General features: G+C 42.4%; 1 protein-coding gene across 4 annotated transcripts; it reads right to left on the bottom strand.

Moving 5' to 3' along the window:
• Positions 1 to 803: 803 nt before the first annotated feature.
• On the bottom strand, positions 804 to 27,414 carry TP53BP1 (tumor protein p53 binding protein 1). 4 transcript variants are annotated; one of them, XM_066196070.1, is made up of 27 exons: positions 27,230 to 27,414; positions 27,094 to 27,145; positions 26,937 to 27,024; positions 26,599 to 26,669; positions 25,809 to 25,967; positions 25,269 to 25,350; positions 24,239 to 24,384; positions 23,303 to 23,432; positions 22,879 to 22,970; positions 21,664 to 21,866; positions 19,488 to 20,673; positions 15,516 to 15,635; positions 14,650 to 14,886; positions 13,573 to 13,633; positions 12,285 to 12,377; positions 10,684 to 11,182; positions 9,647 to 9,799; positions 7,569 to 7,846; positions 7,087 to 7,263; positions 6,413 to 6,834; positions 6,090 to 6,281; positions 5,403 to 5,606; positions 4,631 to 4,843; positions 3,967 to 4,061; positions 2,804 to 3,003; positions 1,857 to 2,002; positions 804 to 1,142 (listed from the first exon to the last, which is right to left on the bottom strand). In XM_066196070.1, exons 1-27 carry the CDS (start codon positions 27,398 to 27,400, stop codon positions 955 to 957), a joined length of 5,658 nt encoding a protein of 1,885 aa, XP_066052167.1. In that variant the 5' UTR covers positions 27,401 to 27,414; the 3' UTR covers positions 804 to 954. The 4 variants fall into 4 exon arrangements, with proteins under 4 accessions (XP_066052167.1, XP_066052165.1, XP_066052166.1 ...); XM_066196068.1 differs by having other exon boundaries at positions 26,937 to 27,145; XM_066196069.1 differs by having other exon boundaries at positions 21,664 to 21,836; positions 26,937 to 27,145.
• Positions 27,415 to 27,644: the final 230 nt, after the last annotated feature.

Genomic DNA, 27,644 nt, shown 5'->3' with positions numbered 1-27,644 from the left:
GAGCTGTTTATGGTAGGACTGTGCCTGAAGCAAAGTTTAAAAGCCCCTGACCATGGAAAAAGCTAGAAAGCTAGAGAAAGTTGAAGTTCAGATGTGAGATTTACAGACCAACACAGTCAAATGTCTGAGCCATGAAATGATAGAGGAAAAAATACACATTGAGAAAAACTTTACATTGAGAAAGCAAGGGACTAAACACTGTATGAGGATGGAGGGAGGCCTTCAGCCTATAGCACTTTTTGAGTGAAGGAAGAGCTTTTGCCTTTGTGCTAGCTGACAACTAAAGTGAATGCACAAGCTCAAAAGCAGATTATTTATCCCATTACCATTTAAAGACACGCAGCACCTACATACTCTTTTGTACCTGGCTCCCAGCAGTTTAGTTGTCCAAGGTTCTTCTGTCTACCCCTAGTTAGGTAGGAACCTGTCTCCAGTAGGACAGGTTAATACCTATACTGTTATGACAGGGATAAAAAAGAGAATTAGCAAAAACAAAATGATACTTGTCCAAGAAATTCTTAGCACTCACTTCAGCAGGACCTTAATGAAATTAACAGAAAATAACAACAGCAAACTGGAGGATATACAACACGGTATTCTTCCAACAAACAGAAATGCCACTACCCTGAGCTTTTGCCAATGGAAAACCCACCTCTGTAATTGACTTTGTGTTGAGCTTTACTCAAAGCAGAGTATTAGTGCTATTCAGCTCAGAGAAATGTAAATATTTCTTTTTTCTCTGCACTCCTTTCCTGAAGGCATTGCCCTGGAGTAAATTTAGGTAAACAAGGAGTACCAGCAGATACCACAAGAGATCAAACATTTATTTAATCATAAAAGTCCAGCAGATAAAACTATATACAATAATCCATGCATACTGCCCAATTCACAAACATTTAAAACCTGTTTAAAACACAGTCTGAACGACAGTTGGACAGCAGGGCAGAGTTTCATTCAGTGAGGGACATAGTCATGTTTATATTTTGGATGCTGCTTGTAGCCCACTCTCTCCCCAGCAATCAGGCTCTGGATCACCCACTCTTGCGAGACAACAGGCAGCCGTAAAGCTTCTGCACACTTCAAGACACCAGCTGGGCAGGAAAAATCAGTCACCACCACATCATAAACACCCAAAGCAATATCTGTACAGGAGAAAAGACAGGCATCTGTCAGGTGAAAAAAGAGGATTCTGCTCTGCAACAGAACATCATAGAAGCATGGAATGCTAAATGATTTGGTTTTAGAGGGACCTTAAAGCTCGCATCATTCCACCCCCGTCAAGAATGGGGACACCTTCCACTGAACCAGGTTGCTTCAAGCCCCATCCAACCTGGCAGATGAGTGTTTCACCACTATGAATCATTCCTAAGCAGTGAATTCTCATTGTAAAAGTTAAGACATCTACAGCAACCCTGCACCTCACAAGAAAATACTCAATTTTAGTCCAGATAAAAATTAGGAGAAAACCAGTAGCCAACAGAATAGGCGTGACCCTGAGTCCTCACCTCCGGCTGAGTGCTGGGGCCTACATCAGATATATGGAGAGGAAGAGACAGCCAAGTTCAGAAGGACAAGGGAAGCACAATCTGAGAGACCAATAGAAGGTCCAAGAGCCTACTTCCCTTTTCCACATAGGCTGGAAGCTGATGGTTTGTGTTCTGAACTGCTGCAGCATCTCCTCTGCAAGACAGGTCTCCTAGATGTAATCTATATACAGATTACATTGGAGTAGCAAGCATCTGCCCTTTGCCTTCCTTTCTGCTTACAGACAACCCTGTAAATCATCCCACATGGTTTTACGCCATACTAAAGACCACAGTGGCATAGGATTCCCTGAGAAACTGGCCAATGAGTACCTTTGTTGTGAGCATTTGAGTAATGCTGTTTAACAGACACTGCTCCCCCTGTCATGAGAATTTCAGACCACAGATCCAGGAAGTTCTCTTGCTGATCTGACACCAGGAGAACCTTCAGGTTATGGAATGGGTTTTCCCGTGGGTGCCTGCAGAGTAAAGAGAAATGCAGACTGGTAAGAATATCCAGTAGTCTAGTCACCTGATTCGCTCCCTTGTATGTATTTTGAGTATCTTGCAAACAAAGATCCATTCTCTTACCACCCTTCCTGAAGTACTTGGAGTGACTATCCTTTGTTTATAGAGAGTAACACAGAGCTAGAGAGTGTTGGTGGGGTGTGTGCGCAGCAGCCTATATCCAAAGTTAAGCTGAACTCTTCTCTGAAGCACCTTTTTTGTGCACATCCAAATTGCTTCCACTTTGACAGGGCTGAGCAGGAAGACATCAGTCTCCTGCCCAAAAGTCTACACCTATCTACAAATTTGTGTCTGCCCCTCAGTGTGCCTAAGGAGTCTGACCTCTGTCATTGCAGAACAGACTTACTGGATTAGACTTCATAGAAAATGCAGAAGCTAGCTTCAAAATGTATCAAGGCAAAAGGAAATTAGCATAGTATTGCTCTCCTTAATCCATTTCTGGGCAATTAGAGAAATCAGCTGAGGGTGTGGAAAGCCTTGACTGAATTGTGTCTTCCTCATGAAAAGACTGATGCCTTTCTTACTTCCAAGGAGACACTATTTTTTGTGTATATGGCACCCAAATTACCTTGGCATTTGAGGTCATTGTAAATCCACGCAAAGAGATGGAAGTGCTGTTCCTATATGGAAGGGAAAGTATAGGGAGAAGTACTCGGGTCACCTTCAGTATTTGTAGCTATTAAAGTGCCTCCCAAGTGTAACATGTCTCCCCAAGAGTCTGTAGACTCAGGTCATGGTTATTTGGCACTCACCACTCTAGCAATTTTTGCTCCTGGAGGCTATATCCAGCTGGCAAAAGGTAATTCCGATAATTTTGAAGCTGGTTAGCATGACAGCTATCATGGACCCAGACATGAGACACACAAGGGATCCCTCTGGCAAGGCACAGCAAATATTTCCGAGTTCGACAATGCTGGTCCGCAATTAAAAGACACTGGTATGCCGCATTACACTTCAGGGGAGAAAAAAAGGCATGTAAACAGGAGAGCCTGCAAAATGCTTGCAAAAAACCCCCCAAAATTATCCTGCTGCTAAACAGTTTAAAGAAGAAAACAACTGAAACCCTGATTTTCACAGCCATATTATGTGAAAGGTGAATTAGATAAAGGTAGTACTGATTTCAGAATCTGTTTAATAATACGCTATTCCAAGCTCTGCAGTTTGCAGGCAAAAACTCTGACTAGTAGTTTTTGTATCATAGCTCTCTTCCAGTTCAGACAAAAGAGATGATTTACCTTTTAGTCTGAGACTCAGTAAGTCACTAGACAAGACTGCTTCCTCAAGTAAGATGTTCCAGAAACAATTTACTCTTTATAAAAAAAAAAAAAAAAATTGAGTAAAAGCTACACTAAATTACAGTAGCTCTATCTCTACGTGTTCCAAGGCACACACCTGTGGTGGGACCACATCTGGAGTACTTCATCCACTCCCACATTCTGCAGTATACCAAAAAGACCACACATGGCTGGAGCAGGTCCAGCCAAGGACCACTAACAGGCCAGGGCATTGGAGCGCCTGACATACCAGAAGAGGCTGAGAGAGATGAGCTTGTTAAAGATCAAAAAGGGAAGTCTTGGGTGGTCTTTTCAATACCTATTCACGACTGATTCCAGGGTGTACAAAAGATGCAGCCAGACTCTTCTCAGTATTATCCACTCAAAGGACAAGAAGCAACAGTTACAAACTGAAATTTAAGAAACTCCTGGGTTTTTTCCTAATTTGATCTAGCTGCCCAGAGAGGTTCCGGTGTTTCCATCCTTGACAATACTCAAAACACAACTGGACAAGGACCTAACCAATCTGCTCTGTTTGAACCCACTTTCAGCAGAGCTGTTGGACAACATAAACTATAGAAATTCCTTTTAATCTCAACTGTTCTGTGACTGTTGCTCTAGATTAGTAAGTGAACCCTTACCTGGGTTTCATTGAAATCTTCCAGGATATAGCCAGCTCCTGCTCGCAGTTGTTGTGCTACGTAGTGTTTATCGTACGGAGTCACCTCTAAAAAATCTACAGCAGAAAAGTTCAATTTTTACTATAATCTATGTGCTTATGTTCCTACACCTCAGTCTACAAAGCCCTCATCCCTTCCGGTGAGGGATCCCAGCCATTCTCCCAAGAATATCTAGAGAAATTCATTGAAAGAGTCAAAAAAATTAAAAAAAGGGGGCAGCAGAAAGGGCAGCACACCACTAGCCAGATGAGCACCTTGTCACTTCTTTGACTGCATGAAACATGACACCAGCAAAAGCTAACTGGAGCAATTCATATAAGCTTTCAAGTCTTATGCTTGCCAGCACTATCCCTTATTTCTCAAAACCTTCCTTCTAATATATACTATTCTGACACTGCTGATCTCACTAATTTTCACACCTTTCTTAGCTTTCTGAACAGATCTATGATCATCATTGAGGTTTTGTCACATCTTACGCCGCAAGTTGGCTAAGTCAGAGACTCTCCCTTAGGTCCTTTCTGCAAAGGATTGAAGAGCAAAAGGGTAAACAAGTACTCACACAAATGTCTGATCAGACAGTATCCAGCATTTCACTTGAAAATGCAATGGGTAAGATTTGCCTCACCTTCTTCCTCCTCACTGCTCCCAGTGGGACCATCTGATGGCTTCTGGTGATTGACCAATTTGTCACTTGGTGTTGCCATGGTGAGAAGAAAGGCATAGCCCAAAAAGAGGGTCTTATTGTGGGGCAAGGGTCCATGGTCGCCCTCCAGTACTGGGGGATCTGCAGCATCTACACCTTCACAGGTGCTTACAAACTCTCCACCTCTCACAGCCCCTGTAGAGAGACAGAAGTACCATATGTCTTCAAAGATATGTCTTACCTGGGGAATCTGTTCAACTCAGATATTTTACTGCAGGAGACAGAGAGGCAAGATTGGGCTAGGATTACACTAGGCTAGGCAGGGATCTTTCATTCTTTTGGTTGCAAAGAATCTCCATATCAAAACATGAAGGACTAAGAATCTCCATATCAAAACATGAAGGACTAATAAGACAAGTTTGCAAGTCTTATCAACATCCTGAAACAACACTGACTGCTGTGAGGGGTCCCTTAACAGCTGTCAGGACTGACTAAAGAGATAAGAAAGGAGAGAGACAAATCACATCATTAAAGTCAAAACATTTCTAAAAGGCAGAACTGAAAAGATGGCAAGTAAATACTCAGACTACGCTAAAAATATCCCTAGCTGCTGAATGCATCCAGGGAGAATCAGTCTCAAACCATGCAGAACAAAAAAAAAAAGCAATCTCATCTACTTTTTAGTCATGGAAAGTGGAAAGATCAGTTACAGAAAAAACAGTGAGGAAAAAACTAGATGAACACAAGTTCTCACCAAGCCTTATCATTGCTGACTTGCGGCCACGTTTAGCTGGGGATCGTTCATCTTCAGAAGCAATAAGTTTCCTTTTCCCAGAGAGTGAGACTGGTGGGACACGTGGACTCTCCTGCCCTTTACGAGTGGGAGTTGTGCTGCTGCTGGAAGTGCTGGGAGAACCAAGGTTACTACGTCGCTTCCTCTTCCCCTCCACCAGATTATCTGCAATACAATACCCAGGGATTAGTCACGGGTTGTCACCCAAGTCCACAAGCTCTCACCCTACCTATCTGTACAGAAGAGGCTGAAATAAATAGTACCTAGAAGATACATGCCACTACCCTCTGACAGAGGAAAGCAAGAAAAAAAATATATCTTTCTTCTCAAGCCCTGTACCCTGCTCGTCTATTTTCCTCCCAGTACTGCTGGGACTTTGTATCAAAGCAGCCATCCACACCAAGTGTATACAAGTACAGCAAGCATCACTGTCCTTGAAGCAGATCACTTTCCACAAGCCAGTCAATACCACTAAGTCTCTGATGCCAAGCAATAAAAGCATCTCAAAGAACTCACTCTGAAGTACCAAAAGGATCACTGAATACCCAGAAACATTTAAACACTGGCAATTCTGATCAGGTACTAGAGTTACCTCAAAGGCACAAGACACAGAACAGCAGTCAGCAGCTCAACAGCACCTTTCCTTACCAAGACTGATGTCAGCTGCCTTGGTCAAGGGGGTGACAGGTTCATAAGGACCTAGCCCAAACTGCTCCCGGAGCTTATTTCCTTGTTCCAGAGACAGGATAACAGCTGTTCGTTTGTACCACTTCCTCTGCCCTTCCTTTTCAATGCAGTAGTATAGTTCTCCAGACTCCTTCCGGTGTCCCTTCACCACACCTGACAACACAGCAAGTAACAGCTGTTAGCCAACCATACCCAGGCTTCTCATCCTTCTGGAACAAACACTCATTTCCCACTACATTCAGCAACTCAGAAAACCAAGGATGAAACTCAAGCACTGCTCTTACCCGCACTGAAGTACTCATCCTCAGAGAGTGCAGTCACTTCTGTCTCCAGTGGAATAGGATCACAGAGCAAAATATCTTTTCCTAGCACATCACACTCATATCCATCATCAAAGAGCAGCTTGTACTTTCCAGCTCCAACATCTCGGGTAATCATCCCAGAATAAAAGTACCCATTTGAGGACCACTTTGCTATAACCCTGAGGCCCACAAAGCTGCTCCCAGTGGATGAGTCTGCACAGTCTGAAGGACCAGTCCCCACTTGTAATGGGATTTCTGGGGAGTCACTTCGACGTAAGGCACAGAAGCCAGAAGTGTCAGATTTCTCTCCTCCATCTGGCAGGCGAACTGAACGAGTACATGATTTCTCCTCAGGTGATGCTGTAGTTGAGAGGTCCTCCATACCTGGCAGTCCAGCTAAATCTCTGTAGAAAAAAAGCAGTCCCAAATAGGAGAGGAAAAAAAAAACAAAAAAAAGACAAAAAGCATTCCCAGAAGGATCTGAAAAAACAGTTACTAAATATAAAATACTTGGGTATAATACATGCTACATGATATCACTAAAAACTAACTTCTGAAATAATCAGTACTCCTTTTCCTCTAGGACATTAAGACAGAAGCTCCCCGTTCTCTTTCTTGCAATAAATTAAAGTTACAGTCTCCTTTTTCCAGGGTACCTTGTTCCTGTTGTTCGAGATGGTGGGCGTCCTCTTCTTCCTCGTCCACGAAGTGTCACAGGTGCCCGGCCAGCCTGACGAGTGCCAGGCATAGAGTCCTCCTCTTCCTCACAAGGCAGTGCACCTGTCTGGCTAACTCTGAGCGGTGACGCAGGCTGCCCAGCTCCTTTCCTAGGGCTAGAGAATTTATGAGTTAACTGTTTTGAGAAGACAAGCCAGCTCACTAGGACCCTCCCATTTTCTTGACCATCTCACAGTTTGCCTCTTTGCTGCTAAAATGCAAAGCAACACCTCACAAGGAAACAAGCTACTCCTTTAGAAAGAACAGATCCAAAAGCAAATACTATCTCTTTATTTCTGTTGATCAAGCCAGATCTTTCTCAGAAAACCTCTGATTGAGGTCTACCCTGCTTCACACTCACAAGCCAGATGCTCATTTCTACAAAACATCTCTTTCTCTTTTCCAAAGACTCTGCATTTACCTCAATTTTTCTCTGCTGATGGGTAAAGCAAATTCTCCAGTTTCTGTCCCACACACTTTCCCTTTGACAGCTCCAGTTCCTCGCCCTGAGCTGCTGCTGCTGTGCATGGCAGAGTGACCACTGCTTCCTCCACTGGATGTACGGTGAAGACTTGAGGCCTTAGATGAGAAGGAGCTGACATCACCAAGGTCCCCTGAGGTGAGCGATGAGCCCCCTGCAGTTCTAGAGGACATGTCAGTCTCACATTCCTGGCACTCCACTACAGGCTCCTCAGTTTCCTTAAAAGAAACAAAGAGATTTGTCTAAAACAATGCAAGTCCTAGATGCTTTAGAATCACCAATCCACGTGCAGTCCAAAGTGCAGACAAGCTGGGACCACATTCATGAAGCTGATGACGGCCACAGAGACTTCAGTCTGGGCTAATCCATGGTAGACAGTGCATCTCTCCCTACAAGTCTGCAGCTGCTCTGTATCAAGAAGTCATACTGAGACCTCAGCCAGCAGTGTTGAGGAACGCATTCAGTGCAGGTAGCGCAGGGCTGCAAGTGCGAGCTGCATGTTGAGCTCTGGGGGGCAAGAGCCCCAAGCAAAAGGCTGTGGAACCTGGACACTTGGAGGCACAGCAGCAACTGATGACCCCTGGACTTTCCCACACTTTTCCAGCTTAGACTGTAGGGGTATAAAAGCCCAGGGTGCCCTTTGTTAGAGGTCTCTCCTTGGACGCACCAGCTCAAGCTGTTATTTTGTTATTTAGTTATTGCAACAAGATTAAATTATTTTAAGGATCCAGATATCTGAGACTGCCATGGGAAACCCGGGGTCCAGCCGGTGAGGAAACCTGGTCTAACTGTGTGAGTGTGGGGCATGTAGGGACTCAAGTAGGGCACCCATCAGCTCACTGGAGCTGTCCACTGTGAAGGGCCCTCAGTCCCAGCTCAGGTGGTGCAGTTCTGACTGCAAGAGTGGTTCCGAGATGGTCGGACAGGGAAGTTTCCATAGCAACAGGACAGAGCTTGGCTTGGTATCCAATTAGTCTGGCTTTGAATAATTCCCACCCTTCTAGAGTGTGAGACTGCAACAAATACATGAGACACTCGGAGTCTTGGGTTGCTTATAATCTAAGATCAGTTGCAGACAGCTTGTCATCTGGAGTTATTAAAGTTTTATGGATATAAAAACATGCATCTACAAAATAGTGATATTGAGTGGTGGCAGACAAAGTGGAAACGGTTATATGATCGTGATTACACAAACTGTGTAGGCATATTTCAGGACACTTAATTCTCCATTTTTATGTTACGATAAGGAATTTCATGTGTAGTATCAGTTCTAAAAGTATTGAACTAGTTTGTCCTTTTGTGTGATTACTCACCGTGACTACACAGCACAAGACTCTCAGGTTATTTACCTTTATAGAATAGCAGTCACATTTTATTGCTAACAAGCTGATGTGATTAGTGTGCCCATCAAATCAGCATTTCTCAGCTACCTTTCTTGATTCTCTAAAGACTTTCCAATTAATTAATGTACATACTACAAATATGTACATACACTACACAAGTGTATTAATAAAAGGCTAGTTTGCTCTTCAGTTTTAAGTTGATTTTTGAAGACCTCTTACAGAATCTGGTACACAGGACTCAAAACACTGTGGTTAAAAGTTACATCAAACTGCGAAACAGGGCAAACTATCTTACTATCTTATAGTTCAATTTTACATGCAGAAGTAATTTTTGCTTACTAATGGAATTTCTGCTCATTCTGAAATATCTCTATTCTGCCAAAACTCCAAGACTTTTAAAATAATTGGATGCACATAGTTAAGTCTTCTGTTGAGTTCTTTGGAACTTGAATGTGTCTTCAGAACACATGGCATGAAATATACCAGCATCAAAACCACAGCTTTTGCCATTCACTAAATGGCCTGTAAGTTCCCTCCTGAAGAAAGCCTTGTCATCACAACACACAGATTTGTTCATTCAACTTGTTTTCTGCAGCCATAACACATTCTCGCTTTAACTGCTTCTGTTTTTCAGCCAATATCTCATTCCATTTAACCATGAAAACAGGAACTTACCTCAACTACCTTTCTTTCCACCTCTGCACCATTGATGTAGTAAACATCTGTTATAACACGTGTAACAACAGTGCGCACTTCTCGAATGGTTCGCATGTGGCGACGCTGAACTCGGCCTTTGGGTGGGTGAAGAAAGTTAAATTCCTCCTCTCCCTGCAATAAAGAGGATACAGTAAAAACAGACCACCCCAAAAAGCAAACTATTTCTGAATAGGGTTACCTCTGCAGTACAGTTTCTTCATACCACATTAAAGTACAGGAGTAGGGAACCTTTAAGCATCTTGTTACAAATAATGCAACAACACAGGAGACCCTAAACAAAGGAGAACTGAACCCATTTTGGTGACAAGTAGAGGAAGGCAAATCACTGCAGTCCAAGGAGGAAACAGCAAACTTGTTTACTGTGGCTTCTGATACTCTTTGATTGAGTAGACTCAGACATATCACATCAATCTTGCACTGTCTTTTTACAGCCCTGTTAACCTCTTATTTCCCACAGGACACATTAATCTTAAATCAGGTTTAGTAAAAAATAAATTTTCTAGTCTTTCTGTTGATAAAAAAATATACAAACTGTAACAACTCAGCAGTGAGGGGTTTTGAGTCTGCAGTACTTTCCAAAATACTAATTTGAAGTTATTCATCTTGTTAGAATGTTTCCCTGGAGGAGTTCTCCCTTCATGTGTTTATCCATTGATATCAGATAGAATGAGAGAACAAGCCATCAGAAGTTGGTTGATGCAAAACAGAAAGCATCAAACCCTTCACTCAAAATTTCATGCAACTCCTATCTCCAGTCAACAAAAAGTAAAAAATTTTTACAGTGTTAACTATATCTCCACCCAAAAAAACCCCTAACCCCAAACAAAAACAATCAACCAACCAATCAAAACTTGCCACAGTTTCCATTTTTCTGGACAGCTTGTGACATTAACATTTTAAAGTGGTCCTTGGTCTTTTTTCAACAGAGAACCAACTATTAATGAATTTTACTTTACTGTCCTAAAGCAGTTAAGTACAGGCAGCCCTCATCCCACCTGACTGTGCAAAGAGTCCATGTCATCTCCAGAGGTGTTGACAAGCTTTTCCCCACTGTTGTCCGTTTGAATATTCACATCTTGTTGCCCAGGTCTTTGCCCAGACATACTGGTTCCCATTTCCACCTGTCTACAGATTTCTTCTGTTTGTGTTGCTGTTGTAACAGTTGTTGGGGTAAAAAGACAGTCTGCTGTAGTTTGGATCCCTTTATTCTTGATGTTTTCCCGCCTCTCTTGACCTTGATCAATTTTAACAGCCTTACTTTGTCTTCTCTGCATTCTTCTCCCATCTTCTGCCTGAGGGCTTACAACATCAGTCTCCATAGCCTCTCCATCCTCTGCACCAGAAGACTGTTGATGGCAGTCCTGCTGCATCCTCTGAGGAACTAGGATCTGCCCATGACTGTCATCTGCCTTCTGTTGCTGGTACTGCCAGTCACTGGGATTTGTATGTAATTCAGTATCTTCTTGTGTGCCAGAAAAAACGAACGGATCCCCCCTGCAAGCCAGTTACACACAGATCAAAACTACTGATTAAGAAAACAAGACAACCAATATGCAGCCACTCAAGTGAAAGCAGTCTTAAAAAAAAACCCACCCTGGCAGTCACTCAATTGCTTCTCACAATTGCACAGAACTCAAGAGAGTTCAAATAATAAAAAATAAAATAATAAAAAGTGATACACAGGGTAGTAAAATGTATGGCTGACACTGTACAGAACTAAATGCTTTTTGAAATACAAAATTCCTTGCTACACTCCACACATTAGGCACCAACAATGCAACTTTCCAGAAGAATGATGTCTTGAAGTTACTTCAGGCTGCTCCAGTGCTTGATTTGCTTGAAACTGATAATCACATGTAGCAAGAAGACCCAGCAGCATAAACACAAATGCTGTCTTAGGTTTTCATTAGAATTTGTCTGCTCTCCCATAAGTACTGCCTCTGCCAGGTACTATATGGGACACTACACTGAGCCCAACTCAAGTATGTATTTGGCCTCCCTCGGGTACTTGAGGATTTTGAGGAGTGATTGTCTTCCCTTCTGGCTGTGCCTCACCCAGTGCTGGAACTCCCCATTCATTGTGGTCTTTAATGTAACTGTTGAAACTTAGGTTACTCTTTCTACATAGACCAAGGCCTCACTGTCCCATATAAAGATAGAATGAAAACACTGAAGAAACAGATTTCTACTTCTAGTTCTCCAGGCAGCACCCATATCACCATAACATAGGCAACTGTACAGTCATTGGAAGGGGGACAACAGCAGCAGCAACAACAAACAAACAAAACTGGTCAAAAGATCTTAGAAGAAGAGACAGAAAAGGTATTGCAACAGCCACAAATATGATCTCAGTTTTCTCAAACCCAAGATTTCACTGAAGCATATCACTCTTCTGGAATCACATGGCTGCTCAGTTGAAAGGTAAGCCTGATAACCATGTGAGACACAAACATACAGATTTAGTATACTTACCTACTGTCCCCAACCTTCTAAGTCACCCAAAGAAAATGGCTTAGTGCAATTTCTTTGATGCAGAAAACGCACATATGGATATAAATCCAACCAGGACTGGCAGGCAAAGACTGTGAGGAGTTACCTAAATGGAGAAGTGGAAAGACCATGACCTCTGGCCTCATCCTCTCGACGAACTTCACAGACACGACTAAACACAGATGATGCTTTCTGGGAGCTAGCAGTGCAGATATAAAACAAACAAACAAAAATGCATCAGGAAATGAGAAAAACCCTCATACAGCAAAACAAGAATTCTCTAGATCCTTGTGAGAACAACAAAGAGTATTGAGTTTGTTGACCTACACAGCCACAGAATGAGTGAGATGATCTGTCTCAAAGATCAAGAAAGAAGCTGCAATTGCACAAGCATTTCTGTAATTTCTGCTGACACCCTAACAGCCAAGAGCAATGGAACAATTCCAGAAAATGTTGTGTGGAAAACTGCAGCAACATCAGGGAGTTTCAGCATTTACTGCCTCTGGTACCCACCAGGAGACACAGTTAGACCCTTTATGGTTTACTTCTCAGGAATTTCATGACACCACAAAAATACTGGGAATGACACTCATAAAGCAGATCCTGAGAGTTACCATACTTACAATGGTAACCCACCCTCAACCAGTGAGAAATCACTATCACTCTTCCTCAGCACTGAGGCACTATTACCATCTAGGAAGCAAGCCTGTTACAAGAGATACTGAGTTTATTCCTAAGTTTTCTCACTACTTCAAACCACTATGTTTCACTCAGATGACTACAGGTCACTGTCTTCCTACAGAGATTCCTGTGAGTACTTACAAACATTACTTCTTGCAAGCTAAATCAAGCAATGCGAGACATTAAATGTGAGGTAAAATAGATACATACAAATCAAAAGACCAAGGGAATAACTCAATGTTTTGGTCAACATGTTAACCTGTGATTTCTGTATATCCATGAACTGATTATATTTCTATCAGCTTTACACCAAAAAGACAATTCTCTTTCAGAACTTCTCAGAGATTCTTTCCAGAAAATTGCACCATGAAAGAAAGCAGAAACCCATATATTTAAGAGATGGATAAGGCAGACTCGCATTCTGGACTGTACAAAACATGAATTTCTGGCTTTGACTACAATCAGACAGAGGCAAAATGCTGACATTAGTAGGAACCACAGAGCCCATAATGAACAAACAAGTGGAGTTCCCATTTTGCCCATGTAATTAAAACCTGCCGCAAGAGCTAAGGAGCTAATGTCAAGTCTGCTACTAAAATGTTCCTTGCTTCTGTGTCTCCTAATTTTATTTTTTTTCCTGTGGCTGATAATGTGTGGAAAAAGGACCTACCCAGACCTTTGTATTAAGTCTGCCCAGCAAGAAGCCCGGTTACCTGGCAGCAGCCTCAGCAGCAGCAGCAGAGGATCCATCTTTCCTGTCACTGGCTGCAGGCTCTGAAACAAGAAGGAATGGAAGGATGATTTTGGCATCATCCAAAAAGACTGTCCTGACCTTTCCCAGCTCCATATACTCGGTGAAGAGAGGCTGAGTAACACTGGACAAGGGGTGCCCAGGCTTCCCATCCAACTTCTCAGAACAGACCTAAGTTTCTACAAGTTTTAGACTATTAGACTGAATGCCCCTGTTCTGATTAAAATCCTGTCAAACTTTTTTTGCAGATTATGGACAGGTCCAGAGGAAGAAACAAAGATGATGAGAAGACTGGAGAAGCCCTCCTACACAGACAGGCTGAGAAAGCTGGGCTTGTTCAGCCTGGAGAAGGAAGGCTCCAGAGATACCTCACTGTGGCCTTTCAGTAAAGGACGCTTATTAAAAAAAAAAAAAAAAAAAAAAAAAAAAAGGAGACTTTTTCCATGGGCAGATAGTAATAGGACAAGGGGAAACAATTTTAAATCACAAGACAAGAGATTTAGATTAGATGTTAGGAAGAAATATGATGTGATGCCCTTTCACATGCTGCCTGGAGAAGCTGTGGCTGCCCCAACTCTGAAGTGTCCAAGGCCAGGCTGGATGGGGATAGGAGCAACCTGGCCTAGTGGAAGGTGCCCCTGCCCATCGCAGGGGGCGTTGGGACTAGATGATCTCTAAGGTCCCTTCCAACCCAAACCATTCTATGATTATATTTTCTTTTATACATATATATATATAATTTTTTTCCCTCCCAACATAAGCAAACTTCACTTCCTGTCCTGTCTACCATTGCCACTATACATCAAAATTTGTAGTCTGCAGGAAATACCTTTCCTCACAACAGAGGCCTCTCCTCTTACTTCATCCTTGCTTAGAGCATTGCAGAAACAGAGAAACAAATTTAAGTGACACTGCCCAAAGAGAAAAAATGAGAAAAATTACAGGGACTCAGAGACTGTCTTGGAGAATGCCACAGAGAGGTTTTGAGTTAGGGCTGAGATCCAGTAGGACCTATACACTTCAGGTTTCATCCTCTTACTTTTCAAGCTGAATGGCAAGGACTCCTCGCTCCCATCATTCACAGGGGTAACAGGGTTCATTCGCAGCGAAAGTTTTGCATCTGATTCAGGAACCACACCAGACTCTCCTTTCTCACACACTTCCGACACGTCTGCTGATACCACTGCACTTTCCACAGTGACATTGTCGGTCCCCATTGTGCCCTCTGCTGTAACATCACTGGTTGCTATAGTGCTGTCTGGGCAAGTATCATCCACTGAAAATATAAAAACAAAAACAAGAAGTAGCTACTGTCATTCACATTGCTGGGGTTGAGGTCCTACTTTCGGTTTGAAGACACTTCACCGCTTGAATTATTAGTAATGCTGCAGTAGTGGAAACTCCTTTCAAAAGATCTGAAGCCTGAAAATTCTGTAGCACAGGTATTATCCTTGGTTTGTGACAGAATAATTTACTACTACCCGAGCAGAACAGACTTCTACTCATCTAGCACTTGCAGGGTGCTGTTTTGTGAACCTGTCAACCTAGCAGAGAAAGTCCTGATAAAAAAATGATGAATACTGGAAGCAATCTTCTTGTAGTCTAAGCTCTTTTGCTACTCAGAAGGCTCTTTTACATTCTTTAATGGAGTTGTATGCAGGATCACAGTGAATGCAGGGAAGACATGCTCCATACCACTCTGTACTCAGGGAGCAAATACCTTCACCAGAGACTGAGAAAACATGACAAGGAAACTCTGGGGAAGGGATAAGCCCTTCCTATAGAATGGGAGTGGGCCAATGTTTTTTGCCAAGGTAGGTTTGAGTTATCCTATTAGATCCTGCACCAAGAATCAAAAGCTTCCAGGCTTTCATTGCACAACAGAGCCATTTGGGTCAAACTCACCAATTGGTGTGCTGTGTCTCCTGGGTCCCATTTTGAGATGGCCAGTAAGAGGTGGTGTTATGCTAGTTAAGGACTGAATGACATCACCCTCCTTCGGCAAAGTAAAATGAAACGGGGTTCCTAAAAGACACGCAGCACCAGAATTAGTAATTTCAAGGGTCTCCTTTAGTTCAAATATCAAAAGCACAGGTTCACTGTGCTGTGGAAATACGGAAAACCATAACACCGGTGCTGTACAAAACCTCCTGAACAGCTGCTCTAACTGACATTCCTCACATTTTATGTAGAAAAATCTCTCTCAGTGAAAATCTGGACTGCGGTCAACTTGATGCAGCTGTTCCTAGGTGCCAGATAAAAGGGAGACTACATACCCTGACAGGAATAGGATTTCTACGGAATGCAGCTTTGCTTCAGAGACACTCAGGATTTTCCACAGAAAAGGAAGACGAGGTCAAAAACAGAAATGAAGGTTAAGACAGAAATGAATTGGCAGAGCTACATGTCGCCTGCACTGATAACCGAAAACTCACAAAGAATGATGGCTGAGGTGGCCTATCCCATCAGGGAAACCATGCCTTGGTGGATTTACTATGTGCATATGTTGCAGAATTTAACAAATAAAATAAATAAAACACCTAGGAAAATGCTTTTTCCTTTTGCCTCATCCCATGCATTTATTTGCAAACTTTCAACATCATTGAAAAGTAATTTGCATAATCCTCTCATAGAAAAATGCCCAATCAGCAAACAGTTACATATCTGTTTGAAAACTCTGAAAACTACTACCTCTCTGGCTATCACAAGCTTTAAAAACATGGTTGAGCAACTGCAACATCCTGAAGACCAACCCAAGAACTACAGTGTATTTTTGCAGTGGGTAGGTAACCTCTAGCACAATGTGTGGTACTCACACACTGGAAGGCACACCACCCCTCCTCATGAACAGCCTATAAATGCCTGTTGGCTTAGAGCATGTCTCCATTTAAAAAATGTTTTATTTAAAAAGTGAAGCAACTCCATTGAATATTGATTGATTTAGCTACTACAATCCCTTCTAGCCTATAAATCCACATCTGGCAGGCTTTCTTAGGGTAACAAATGATCAAAAGAACTTATGAAATGATCACCCAGCACAGGTGATGACCAACCGCATAATCTAATTACTACACCAAGGGATATTATGAGACAGAATACCAACAAGAACTGAAAAAAATGTGAATGCCTCATGTCAAAGTTGAAATGCTTTCATTCACATTACTGCCTCAACTGTTCTATCAATGAAAACAGTTAATAAAAACTAATAAACTTTTCTTATAACCATCAACCTGTAACAGATTTAGGTCCATTTGGAATTGAATACAGCAAGGGATGTCAAAAGCAAGAAGGGTTTCTTCAAGAACATCAATAGCAAAAGGAAGCCTAAGGAAAATGTGGGTTCGCTGCTGAATGTGATGGATACCTTGGTGATGAAGAACGTGAAGAAGGTGGAGTTACTGAGTACCTGCTTTGCTTTGGTCTTTACTAATAAGGCCAGTAACCCAGATCCTGGAGGCAAGAGAGAAAGTATAGAGAAAGGAAGGCTTCCCCTTAGTCAAGGAGGATCAAGTTAGAGATCTTTTAAACTAATCTGACACCTGCAAATCCTCGAGCCCTGATAGGATGCACCCATGAGTGCTATGGGAGCTGGCAGATGTTACTGCTAAGCCACGCTCCCTTATCTTTGAAAGGTCATGGAGTACAGGAGAGATGCCTGAGGACAGAAAGAAAGTCAGTCTCCAGTCTTGAAAAAGGGCAAGAAGGAGGACCCAGTGAACTACAGACCACCACTACACCTCCGTCCACGGAAAGAGGATGGAACAACTCATCCTGGTTGTCACCACTAGGCACAAAGTTATCAGTAGTCAGCACGGACTGACCAAGGGGCAATCACGCTTGACCAACCAGCTTGCCTTCAGTGATGGAATGACTAGCTAGGTAAATGAGAAGAGAGCAGTGCATGGTGTCTACACCACCTTCAGGAAGATTTTTGACACTGTCTCCTGAAACACCCACATAGGTAAGCCCAGGAAGTGTGGTTTGGATGAATGGAGAGCAAGGCCAATTGAGAACTGGCTGAATGGCAGAGCTCAGAGGGCTGTGATCAGTGGTGCAGAATCTATTTGGAGGCCTGTAGCTAGTGGTGTCCCCAGGGGTCACTGCAGGGTCTACCCTCAATTTATTCATCAGTGACCTGGATGAAGGAACAGAGTGTACCCCCTGGCAAGGCCTCACCCAAAGCTTGTGCTTACCCATTTATGTTTCATAATTTGTTGATAAGGGATTAGACTCCTAAAATATTTATTATGAAAATAATTATTATGATAACAAAGCTACTTTAAGAGTAGAGGGATGCTCTATAGCTCCTCATACCTTAAGGACTGAGTGATGGTAGGAGAGCAAATACCACTCTACACACTTTTCCACCATGCTTCAAGAGTCTGAAGGCAATTAGGTAGAATATCTCAAATGCCTCAACTCTCTCCTAACACCAATCAGCCCTTTAGTGTAATACAAATGCATAAAACACAAACAAGCATTAATTTTTGAATTCATTTTCTTTAAACAATGGCTTACAGTTCTCTTTTAAAAGTAAACTCAGGCAACTGTGATGTGTTTAAATTGCATTTAGATTTGTCTAAGAAAAAAAGCAAAACATTTTGAGTACCGTATGAGAGGCAAAATGTTATCTGAAGCCAAACACATTTTGTTTATGCTTTCTTTAAAAGGAAGTTTAGAACTATGAATATTGTGAAAGACCATACGGAAGTGGAACCTGACATTCAACCTTGTTATGCAACTGCAGCTATTTATCTTTATCATTATTTCAGCAGCATACTGCCAAAGTTATTGTTATATTTAATAAAACCCATACTGTTCGTAACTTTGAAGACCAGTACTGTTCTCCTGACTATGCCAAATTGTCTTAAAAAACATGCAGTCTCAAATGTCAGGGACTTGTTCACAAGGAAGTTCATCTTAGATTACAAAATGCAGTGGAGTCAGAATACCTTTGAACTTCCTGACCAATACTTTGATTAGATCCCTTCAATGCATTATTTTCTGTATAGAAAAGCTATTTTTTCTTCTTTCAGTTAAAGGAAATTAAGAATATTGTTGCAAATACTTCATCATTCAACTTAACATTAAATAACGTTTGACGTCCTACAGTCTTTCCCTTTTCCTAACAGAGTTCATAGAGAGGAAATACATATTCTGACACTTAAATCATTCTTCATTCATCCTCATTTAAAGGACTAGAGAACTGTGTTTAAAAATGAAGCCAGCTAAGAGGTGAAAGCTCTGCAAAACAGGTGTCGTATCCCACATCTTGTATAATGACGCACAGCATGTTAAATTATTTCAACGGGTCATGAAAATACCTGCTGAGCCGCAGCTTACATGCGAATGAAAAGCCATTCTACTTTAAAAAAATCTCAAGAAAAATTTGCTGTATTAGTTTCTAGCTCAAAGTTGCTCTCTAAATCCCCACAAAGAAAATTCTCCTCTGAAAACAAAGAAAGGGAAAAAGAAAATAAGGAGACCTACAAGAGGGAAAGTACTGATTTCCACACACCCTATTCATTTCAAGGACTCTGCTATTGTAGCTTCTTGAGTGGGGGAGAAGTCACAAAAATCCCTGAACACTGCCAAGGTCACAACATTTTAGCTGCCAAAAAAAAAAGAAAAAAAAAAAAGCTGCCCTGCATTTTTACCATAAAATAGTGAAAGTCAGGAACAGGGATTAAACCACAGGGGGAAATAGCAAAGCCATGTTCTGCATATAACACAGCAAGGTGCAGTGCTGCTCTTAAGAGAGACTGCTCAACTTGCATCCTACAGCAGTGCTCCCTGAAAACCCTGAGGATTGTATACAGCTATCCTCGACAGTATTCAGAATATACACCTGTGAGCTACTAACCCAAATTCACTTACCACTGGAAGGACTGGGGGATTTAGAAGTTGCCTTCTCCTGCGGCTGCATTTGCTCTTCCTGCTCCAGACTCCTTGTAGTAACAGTATCCTCCACATTCTTTGGCACCTGACTCTTGTGCAGAACCACTGGTGTTTCCACCCCTCTCTCTTGAAGTGACAGCTGATTGCTTATTATCATTACCTGTCCCAATTCTGAACAATCGGGATGTTTTTTGGCACACAATGCCATTTCTGACTGGACATCACTCTTTAACTTTGGAAGCAAATGATGCCGCTCCAGTAACTCCCCTCCAGAAGGCTTAGCCAAAACTTCATTGAGTTTTGCCATGTTTTCTGCAACAGCCTTAAAAGACAGTTTATCCACGTTCTTTGCCTCCCCAGTGTCAAAAGTACAAACTTTCGAAGCTTCTTTTCCTTGACATTCTGGTCCAATCTCTTCTAATTCCTGGGCTAAGTTTTTGCTATTTTTACAAGAATCATTCACTTCTCTATCTTCATGACACTGTCCTTCCCTTTCAAGAACAAACCTATGAGAAACTGTTATATTAACAAGAGAACTATCTTCCTTTAATTGCTTCTCTTTTACTTGCAGTTTTTCTTCTTGTTCTTCACACTGAGTCTCAGGAACTGCCTCAGGCTTGGAAGTCTCTCGAGCATATGATAAAATCTCAGGCAGACCAGACTGATCTGCAGCAGCCTGACTTCCAGACATACACTCCTGATGAACTGTAGGGGCTAATGGCCCATCTCCCGCAACACCTGCACTAACAAACTGTCCTCCAGGCATTCCTATAGCCTCTACCTCATCCTTTTTTGCTTTTTCACAGTTTTCAGTGGGTGCTTGATCATCTGCGTTCCCTTTTATTGTACCATTCTCCACAGAACACAGTCTTGAGTCTGAGGCTTTGCATTCAGAAATCCTCTCTACCTGTGTGGTCTCACTGTCTTGGCCTGTGTTCAGAGAGCCTGAACTGACGTCTGTATTCATGGGCTGACTACATGCACTTGCAGAAAGCACTAGTTTACACGACTCAGGAGGCTGTGACACAAAGTCATCTGTAGACATCTTTGACAAAGCATCTGTGGATCTAGAGAGATCTCCCGGTAAGCTTAAAGCGGTTAAAGCAGCAGTTTCTTCTTCTCCTTCGGGCTTCTTCTCTGGACTCTGAGTTGGAACAAAGATATCCTAAAATGAAAAAAGTGGGACATGGAGTATTAGGGCATCCCAAGTAGGATTGTTTGTTTATTATTCCTAAAAAATTACACTGGATTATGGATCAGAACAAGTTTAGCACAAAACTACAGATTAAAAAACAACGAATAAAAACAAAACCAAACAAACATCCAAAACCTTTTTCCCACACATTTGTATGAGCCATGATTGACCTGTTTTTGCTGAGAAAAATTATCACCACACATAACTATTTAGTACATCTGTGGCAAAGTCACACACAATCCTTGGTATATTTCACTACCAAATCACAAAATACAGGGCAAATATGGCAAATTAGTAGCTATTTTTACTAGAATAAACCAAGGGCTCTGGAAAGATTCTCTGTGATATCTGTTACATTAACACAAATCCTAGTTTCAGCTAAGGAGAAGCACTACTTCACCTAGTGAAGTTTCTAGCAAGTTCATGACATTCATAATATTAAGTTACAAACCCACAAACTGTCTGTTAAATCCTTTTGAATAGTTATAATTTCCAGAATCAAAATGCACAAAGGAAACAACAGATAGCAAGAATAAGCAACTTGAAAAATGCAGTAAATAAATTCTTGCCTTGTAGGAGAGTAAAAATGCTTTATTATGGAACAGCTTCCCTTTCTCCACAAAAAATTATGCTAATGTATTGTCCGATAAAAAACTAATTTATGATGCAGTTTGAGATGCAAAGATTCCCAGTTCAGCACAAGAAGGCAGCACAGCCTAAGACAACAGCTTCTGTGTCTTGTAACTCACTGTGCCCTCTTTAAGTTGTTCTGCATTTTCTCTGCAGGAAAAACTGCCACAAAGTATAATTAATATATAACTGTGACTGGTGGGAACAGGGGAGTTCATGAGAATCAGCTTAGTAGGGAAGCTCAACCCAAAAGAACAGAGGTGGACTCAAACACATCCTCTGCATCAGTCATATAAAAACCTCAGAAAAGCTATCCACATGAACCCTTACATGAGAGAACTCTGGTTGCGATGGTATAGGTAAAGATCCAGGAAAGAAGGTTGGGGCACTCTGGGACACTGGAGTTGAGGCCTGTGGCTGTACAAGAGGTCTTGGAGGGATACAAGGGAGGGCCATCTCCACCAGCATATCTTCTCTCTGCTTTTGCATCAGTTCTCTTCCTTCTGCAGGGACAGACATATCCATCTGCTCATCTGGTTTGAAAGAGCAGAAAAGATATTAGCACTAAATTCTTGTGTTATACCTAAGTTTCTAACATTCTGTTAAAAGACTTGTCTTCAGTGGTGTATGCAACTTTTTAAAATCATGCCTCCAGGGGTATTTTTTTGTAGGGAAAAAAATAAAGAAAAACATCCTTATACTTACTTTCTAAGAGGGAAGCAAGTGTTTTGCTACAAATTCATATGACTATTTTGCTACAGGTCTAGAACTACAATTAGAAAAAAGTGTCTGAAATTTATAAAAAAGCATTTTTCTGAGGTATTTCTTTTCCTTTCGCTATCTTTATTAAAATGCAACTAAATTCAGACCCCAGTTAACAAAATATCTGTTCTAACAGTATTTCACACTCTGTGACAGGAATCTCTCAGAGAGGAATATCTGATTTTGCATCATACTAAAAGCATGCATGATGGATATCTTATCCCTGATGGTAAATGTGTGCTTAGAGAAAATATTTAACAACCAACATATTACATCAAATAATTTCTCTTTAGATATCACAATTTAGGATACACACTTGGCATATGAAAGGTTTTACAAATACTGTAGAAGCTGTCTATATTAAGGTAAAATAACTTAAATGATGTGATTCTTATCTGTCCTTCCTATTGCTCTAACAGTATTCACTTAATACAGGTTTCTACCTGTAGCATGAATGGCTTGTCTCTAAAGAAGGAAGATAATTGCCAGCAGAAATCTGTATGCCATACAAAGCATTTCCCATCTTTCAAGTGAAGGGGCACTAGTTAACAGTACTAATTTTATTATGATAGCTACGCAGGAAATATCAATAGCAGATAGAAAATACAGAGAACCATAAACAAGAGAGCCACAAATACAGATCCCCCTTAATCTACTCCTTCACTATTCTCAGTCCTGCTTTACTTTCTAAATATAATTTTCACAGACTTTGAAAAGGCTGCAAGCTCTGACTAAGCCAGTACACAGGAACGTGACCACAGACAGTATGCAGAAAAATGTTACCTTTGGCTTGCTCCTTTTCAGTAGGACTGCTAGGGACAAGGGCATTGGGTCCAAAGGAAACAGGAGGAGGAATAACTAAGCCTGAAGAGACACTGCAGATCAAAAGGAAACATGGAAATGAAAACCACTCCTCACTAAAAAATGCATTAAGTTCTCCTCCTATCAGGCTCCAGCTTGTCACAATAGGAGTTTCTCATGAAAGGCGAGTGTCAGGTGTTCACCACTAAGAGAGTAACGACAGTCAGGGATCACATGGCCACCATTAGTTCATTTTATTGCAAAATAAGGCCATGCTCCTCTCATAGTGCAAAATTAAAACACCGATTCCTTAAAATCAAGCACAAGTCCTTGAATAATGAAGAGAGCAGGAGGAATGCACTACTGCAATTAAGTTCTTGAAAGAGTTTGGGGGTTTTTTGCTTACATGGAATGACCCTCCTGTACAAGGAATGCCTGTCCAGAGAGCTGCAGGACTCGCAGACTGCGGGCAGGGGTGCACGCCAGAGAACTTCCCTCTTCCACCCTGGTTATCGGACAGCCACTCCTTGTAGTGGCTTTGAACAAAAGGAAATAAAGATAGAAATATGGTCAAAAAACAATGATCAGAAAATTCTGAGTAATTAAACTCATCCCATCGCACAGTTCCTTCTCAGATAGGCAAGGACAAGCTGATTTTCAGAGCTGGTGAAGGACTGCACGTTACAGTTCAGTACGTGAAATGGGAGCACAAAATAGTTCACATGAAAAAGAAGAATTTGAACAGATTTTAGACTGTACAAGTCTTCCTGCCTGGGAATTTTAAAAAATCCCCAATGGCTCCAATATTGGCACACCTGATCCAGCACTAGAATGCAAATATAGGCAAGGTTCTTATATGAAAAGACACCTTGCACTGTCCACTGACTCAGTATGAGGAGAAGGTTGCTACTGAATCTTTTGGATACAGAAGGTTCATTCACAAGATCAGACCAGAACAGACACCACTGGGGAAAGTTCGCCTACACTACTTATCCACACTGGTGTGTCCTGACAAAGGATGAACACTATTAGTTTCAGAAGAGCTTAAAAGTTGGGGTTTTGGTTTTGCTCTTCAAGGGGCACGGAAAGAAAGGAAATTAAATGTATTTAACAAGCCAGTAACCATTCTAACAGGAAGTGACACTTAGACATTGTTCCATATTATAGTGAATGAGGCTGTGGCCTTTCATTTCCAAAGGGTTCACAATTTTAGCAGACAGTACGTGAAGAATATTCACAGCACTCTACGCCCAAAAACACTACATATCTACACAGATCAAGTAGGTATGATGGTTATAACTATCTCTGGGATGGACATTTTGGTTCTGCTTGTCTATTGTACCTGTTGCATGATTCTCGGGAAACATCTCTTCCTGAGTTGACAAGATATCTGACTCCTCGTGACCAGAAACAATGGATTCCTCAGTTTTACTGGCATCACTGACAGGTGTTTTCTTTCTAGCATGCTCTTCTGCTCCCTGAAGAGTTCTGGAAATGCAAGACAGTGTCTTTGACTGAGAAATTCAAAATATGAAGTTAAGACCACAACATTGTAAAGAAAATCTATCAGTAACACATAAAGGTATTCACTCATGTATAACAGGGAAAAAGAAGAAGAAAGAAAGGAAGACAAACTTCTCCTGACAAAGTAACATTTTCATCCTTGATAAGTTATACTTTCAGAATTGTTTTTTAGGTTTTCTACCGATCTAAGTGATCCTTAAATGGAATGCATATTGTTCTACTGATTTCTACTCAATGCAGATCCTAGGAATTACATTTCACCTCTCTAATGTTATTTTGCAGCAGAATACGATAATACAAGATGAGCTAAATACTATATAATTTTATACTAGATAGAATAAATACCATTCAACAAACTGAAGTTTCACACCTAAAAACAGTTAAAACCATGAAGATTACAATAGCAAATACTCAAAAGCATCCTGGAATACCCACCACTTAGCCTCCAGATTTCTCCTGTGCAGCCAAAGCCCATGCTACAGTGATTAAGTTATTTCAAAATAACTTCTGTGACTTAAAATGTACTATCACTTCCAGTATATTCCACCCATACCATTTTAGGAAAATTACTTGTATATTTCATTACTCAGTGGACTCGCCCTTAAAAACAAACCTATCAATATCTTTGTGTTTAGGAGTTTGACAGCACATGTTTTCTCAGCAAGGAATGCTGAGGGCACTCCTTAGTCAGCACTGCTGCAAAAAAGGTCTCAGCAGTACGTCATCTTTCCCTTTACCTTTCTCTTTTGCCTTGAACCCTCTCCCATATCTAAAAATCTAGTAAAAAAGACACAAATCAGCTTCCAGAATGTCCACAAAAGACCTACAGAGAAGACAGACTATTTTACCTTTCAGACTTCTCTGCCTGGCTTTCCAAAGCAGTATGTGCTTCTGTGCTGGAGTCAGTTTCTCTGTCGTCCCCACAAAGTTCTAGGGAGAGATAAAAGAAAAATATTTGTTACAACACCTGGATTAATATACAAATAAGAAAATGTAAGTCTGTAATTTACACAAATACCAAGGCAAGCCTTATATGAAAAAAAAAAATTTTGAACTATCTATAATAACAAGAAGAAAAAAAAAAAAAGAGGATGAGGTTTTTACCAGGGAGAGAATTCAGTATCAGATTGTCTAAATATTCTGAAAACAAATTAGGAAAGAGAAGTGAAAGAATCAATGATAGCACTTGGACAGATATAAGAAAACAAATGAATTAGCCAAAGGAAAGAGAGAACAAAATTCTTTGCAACTACCAGTGAGCTGTGAACTCATTCCTGAAAACTATTAATAGCCTATTTCCTGTCCAAAACCTGAAACATTTATAATTTAAAGAAACCAGATAGAATCTACACAGCAGCAAGAAGACGTCTATGAACATTTTCACTTACCGTTTTTAGACTCATTCTTCACAAGTCTGGAAGAAAGGACAGCAGGTCCAGAGTGAAGATGATGCCTAGCATCTCCCTCATTGGGCATGAAGTCACTCTCAAAGTCCTGGCTCTGCGACAACTCTAGAACTCCAAACTGCAGCTGTGACATGCCTGTATCTAACACCAGACATCCATTACAAACATAAATACAAAAAAAAAAAAAAATTCAAGAGCCATCTATCACTTTTACAAGGGCAAAAGATATAGCCTTCTAACATGCAAAGTATTTAGGCTATTGCTGAAACACTGAATGAACTAACTGATCTGATCTCAGCTGTAATAATTAAAATATGGGAACAGAACAGGGACAGTGGCCATTAACTCAGAAATCTGTATTAATCAGCAAGGGCTTATGTAATGCCATTAGGAACTGCAGGAGACTTTCATTCCATGAAGAGAAAATAACCTTGACAATACACAGCCTGTGTCTGAAAATCCTCTGATGACAACAACCATTATGCCAGTTCATAAAAAGGTTCCATTTCCTAACGATCACAATGCATCCCTGCCTCTTCTAAACCACCTTCAATCTTGAAAATCAATTCTAATAATTAATTAACCATTTAATTTATTTTTTTTAAACACCAAAACATACAAATCAACTTCCAGAGACGGATGCCAATTTCTGACCTATTACTACCGGCACAATTATCCCTGGTGAGACAAGTGAGTCAGCTCAGCTGAAAAACTGCACAGACGGTCGATCTGATTCAAAATCCAAAAAACCGACCTGAAATGGGGAAGTTACCTTCTACACAAGGCGGAGAAGCACAGTCCTCAACATCACCTTCACTTCGTTCCCCGGCCTTTCCAAGGGCACTGCAACAGACAGACTCGCTAACGTCGCGCAGGGGCTGCTGCAAGGCCGCCTTCCCGCGGCTTGTGTGCCGAGGGGTCACTTGGCACCGACCAGGCGCTCCAAGCCCCCCGCACCGCACGTCCTGGCCGGGGCCGAGCACGGCCGCTACAGCAACGAGCCCGCCTTCTCGGCCTGTCCTCAGCGCGAGAGAGATTTCAGCAGGCCGGAGAGGCGGCGGCCGAGAGCCTCTGGATGGCGGCTCCCGCGGCCCGGCCCACCCCACGTACCTGCTCTCCCCATCGGGCGCTGGAGACTCCTCCGCGACGCAGCCCCGCGGTCCCGAGGCGCTCGGACGGGCCGGGCTCTGCATGGGCTCTGCAAGCAGAGCGCCGTTAGCGCGACCGCGGTACCCGGACCCGCCGTGACCCCGCGCTCCGCCCTTACCTGCAAGTCGCTCCCGCGGCGCCCGGCTGTCGGCAGGGCCGCAGACGATGTCCTGCAAGACAGAGGCGGGGGCCGCGTCAGAGCCGGGCCGGGCCGGGCAAGGCCGGGTGCTGCTGCCGCCACGCCGAGCGCTCACCAGCACGGGGCTCGGGCTCCGCCGGGCTGGCAGCCGGCGAGCCAGCACGCCGAGCCAAGCCCGCTCCGCGTCCGCCTCTGCGCCCTGGGGCTGCGAGTCCTCCACGATGAGGAGGGGCGTGTCCTGCTGCGAGAAGCCGGGGTCCAGCTGGCTGCTCCCGCCGCGCTCCATGCAGGACGCCAGAGGCTGCGAGCCCGGCCGGGCCCTACGCCGCCCGCGCGTCAGCCAACCCAGCCGCACTTCCCGCCGCCGCCATCTTGCCGCGCGCCGATTGGCGCGTGCGACCCGTCCGCCCCGCGCTGTTACCGGGGAGACGCGGGGGGGACACCGGGACCCGGCGGGACGGCGACCGAGACCGCCGCGGAGCGGGAACGGCGCCGGGCTCGGAGCTGCGCCGCCCGCTCGGCCTCTCCGC

The sequence above is a fragment of the Chamaea fasciata genome, unplaced genomic scaffold, assembly GCF_029207755.1.
Source record: "Chamaea fasciata isolate MVZ Bird 193981 ecotype frontalis unplaced genomic scaffold, bChaFas1.0.hap1 SCAF_14, whole genome shotgun sequence".
In the NCBI taxonomy this organism is placed as follows: Eukaryota; Metazoa; Chordata; class Aves; order Passeriformes; family Sylviidae; genus Chamaea; species Chamaea fasciata.
Note: the sequence above shows the minus strand (reverse complement) of the source record. Positions and strands in the feature narration are given on the sequence as shown.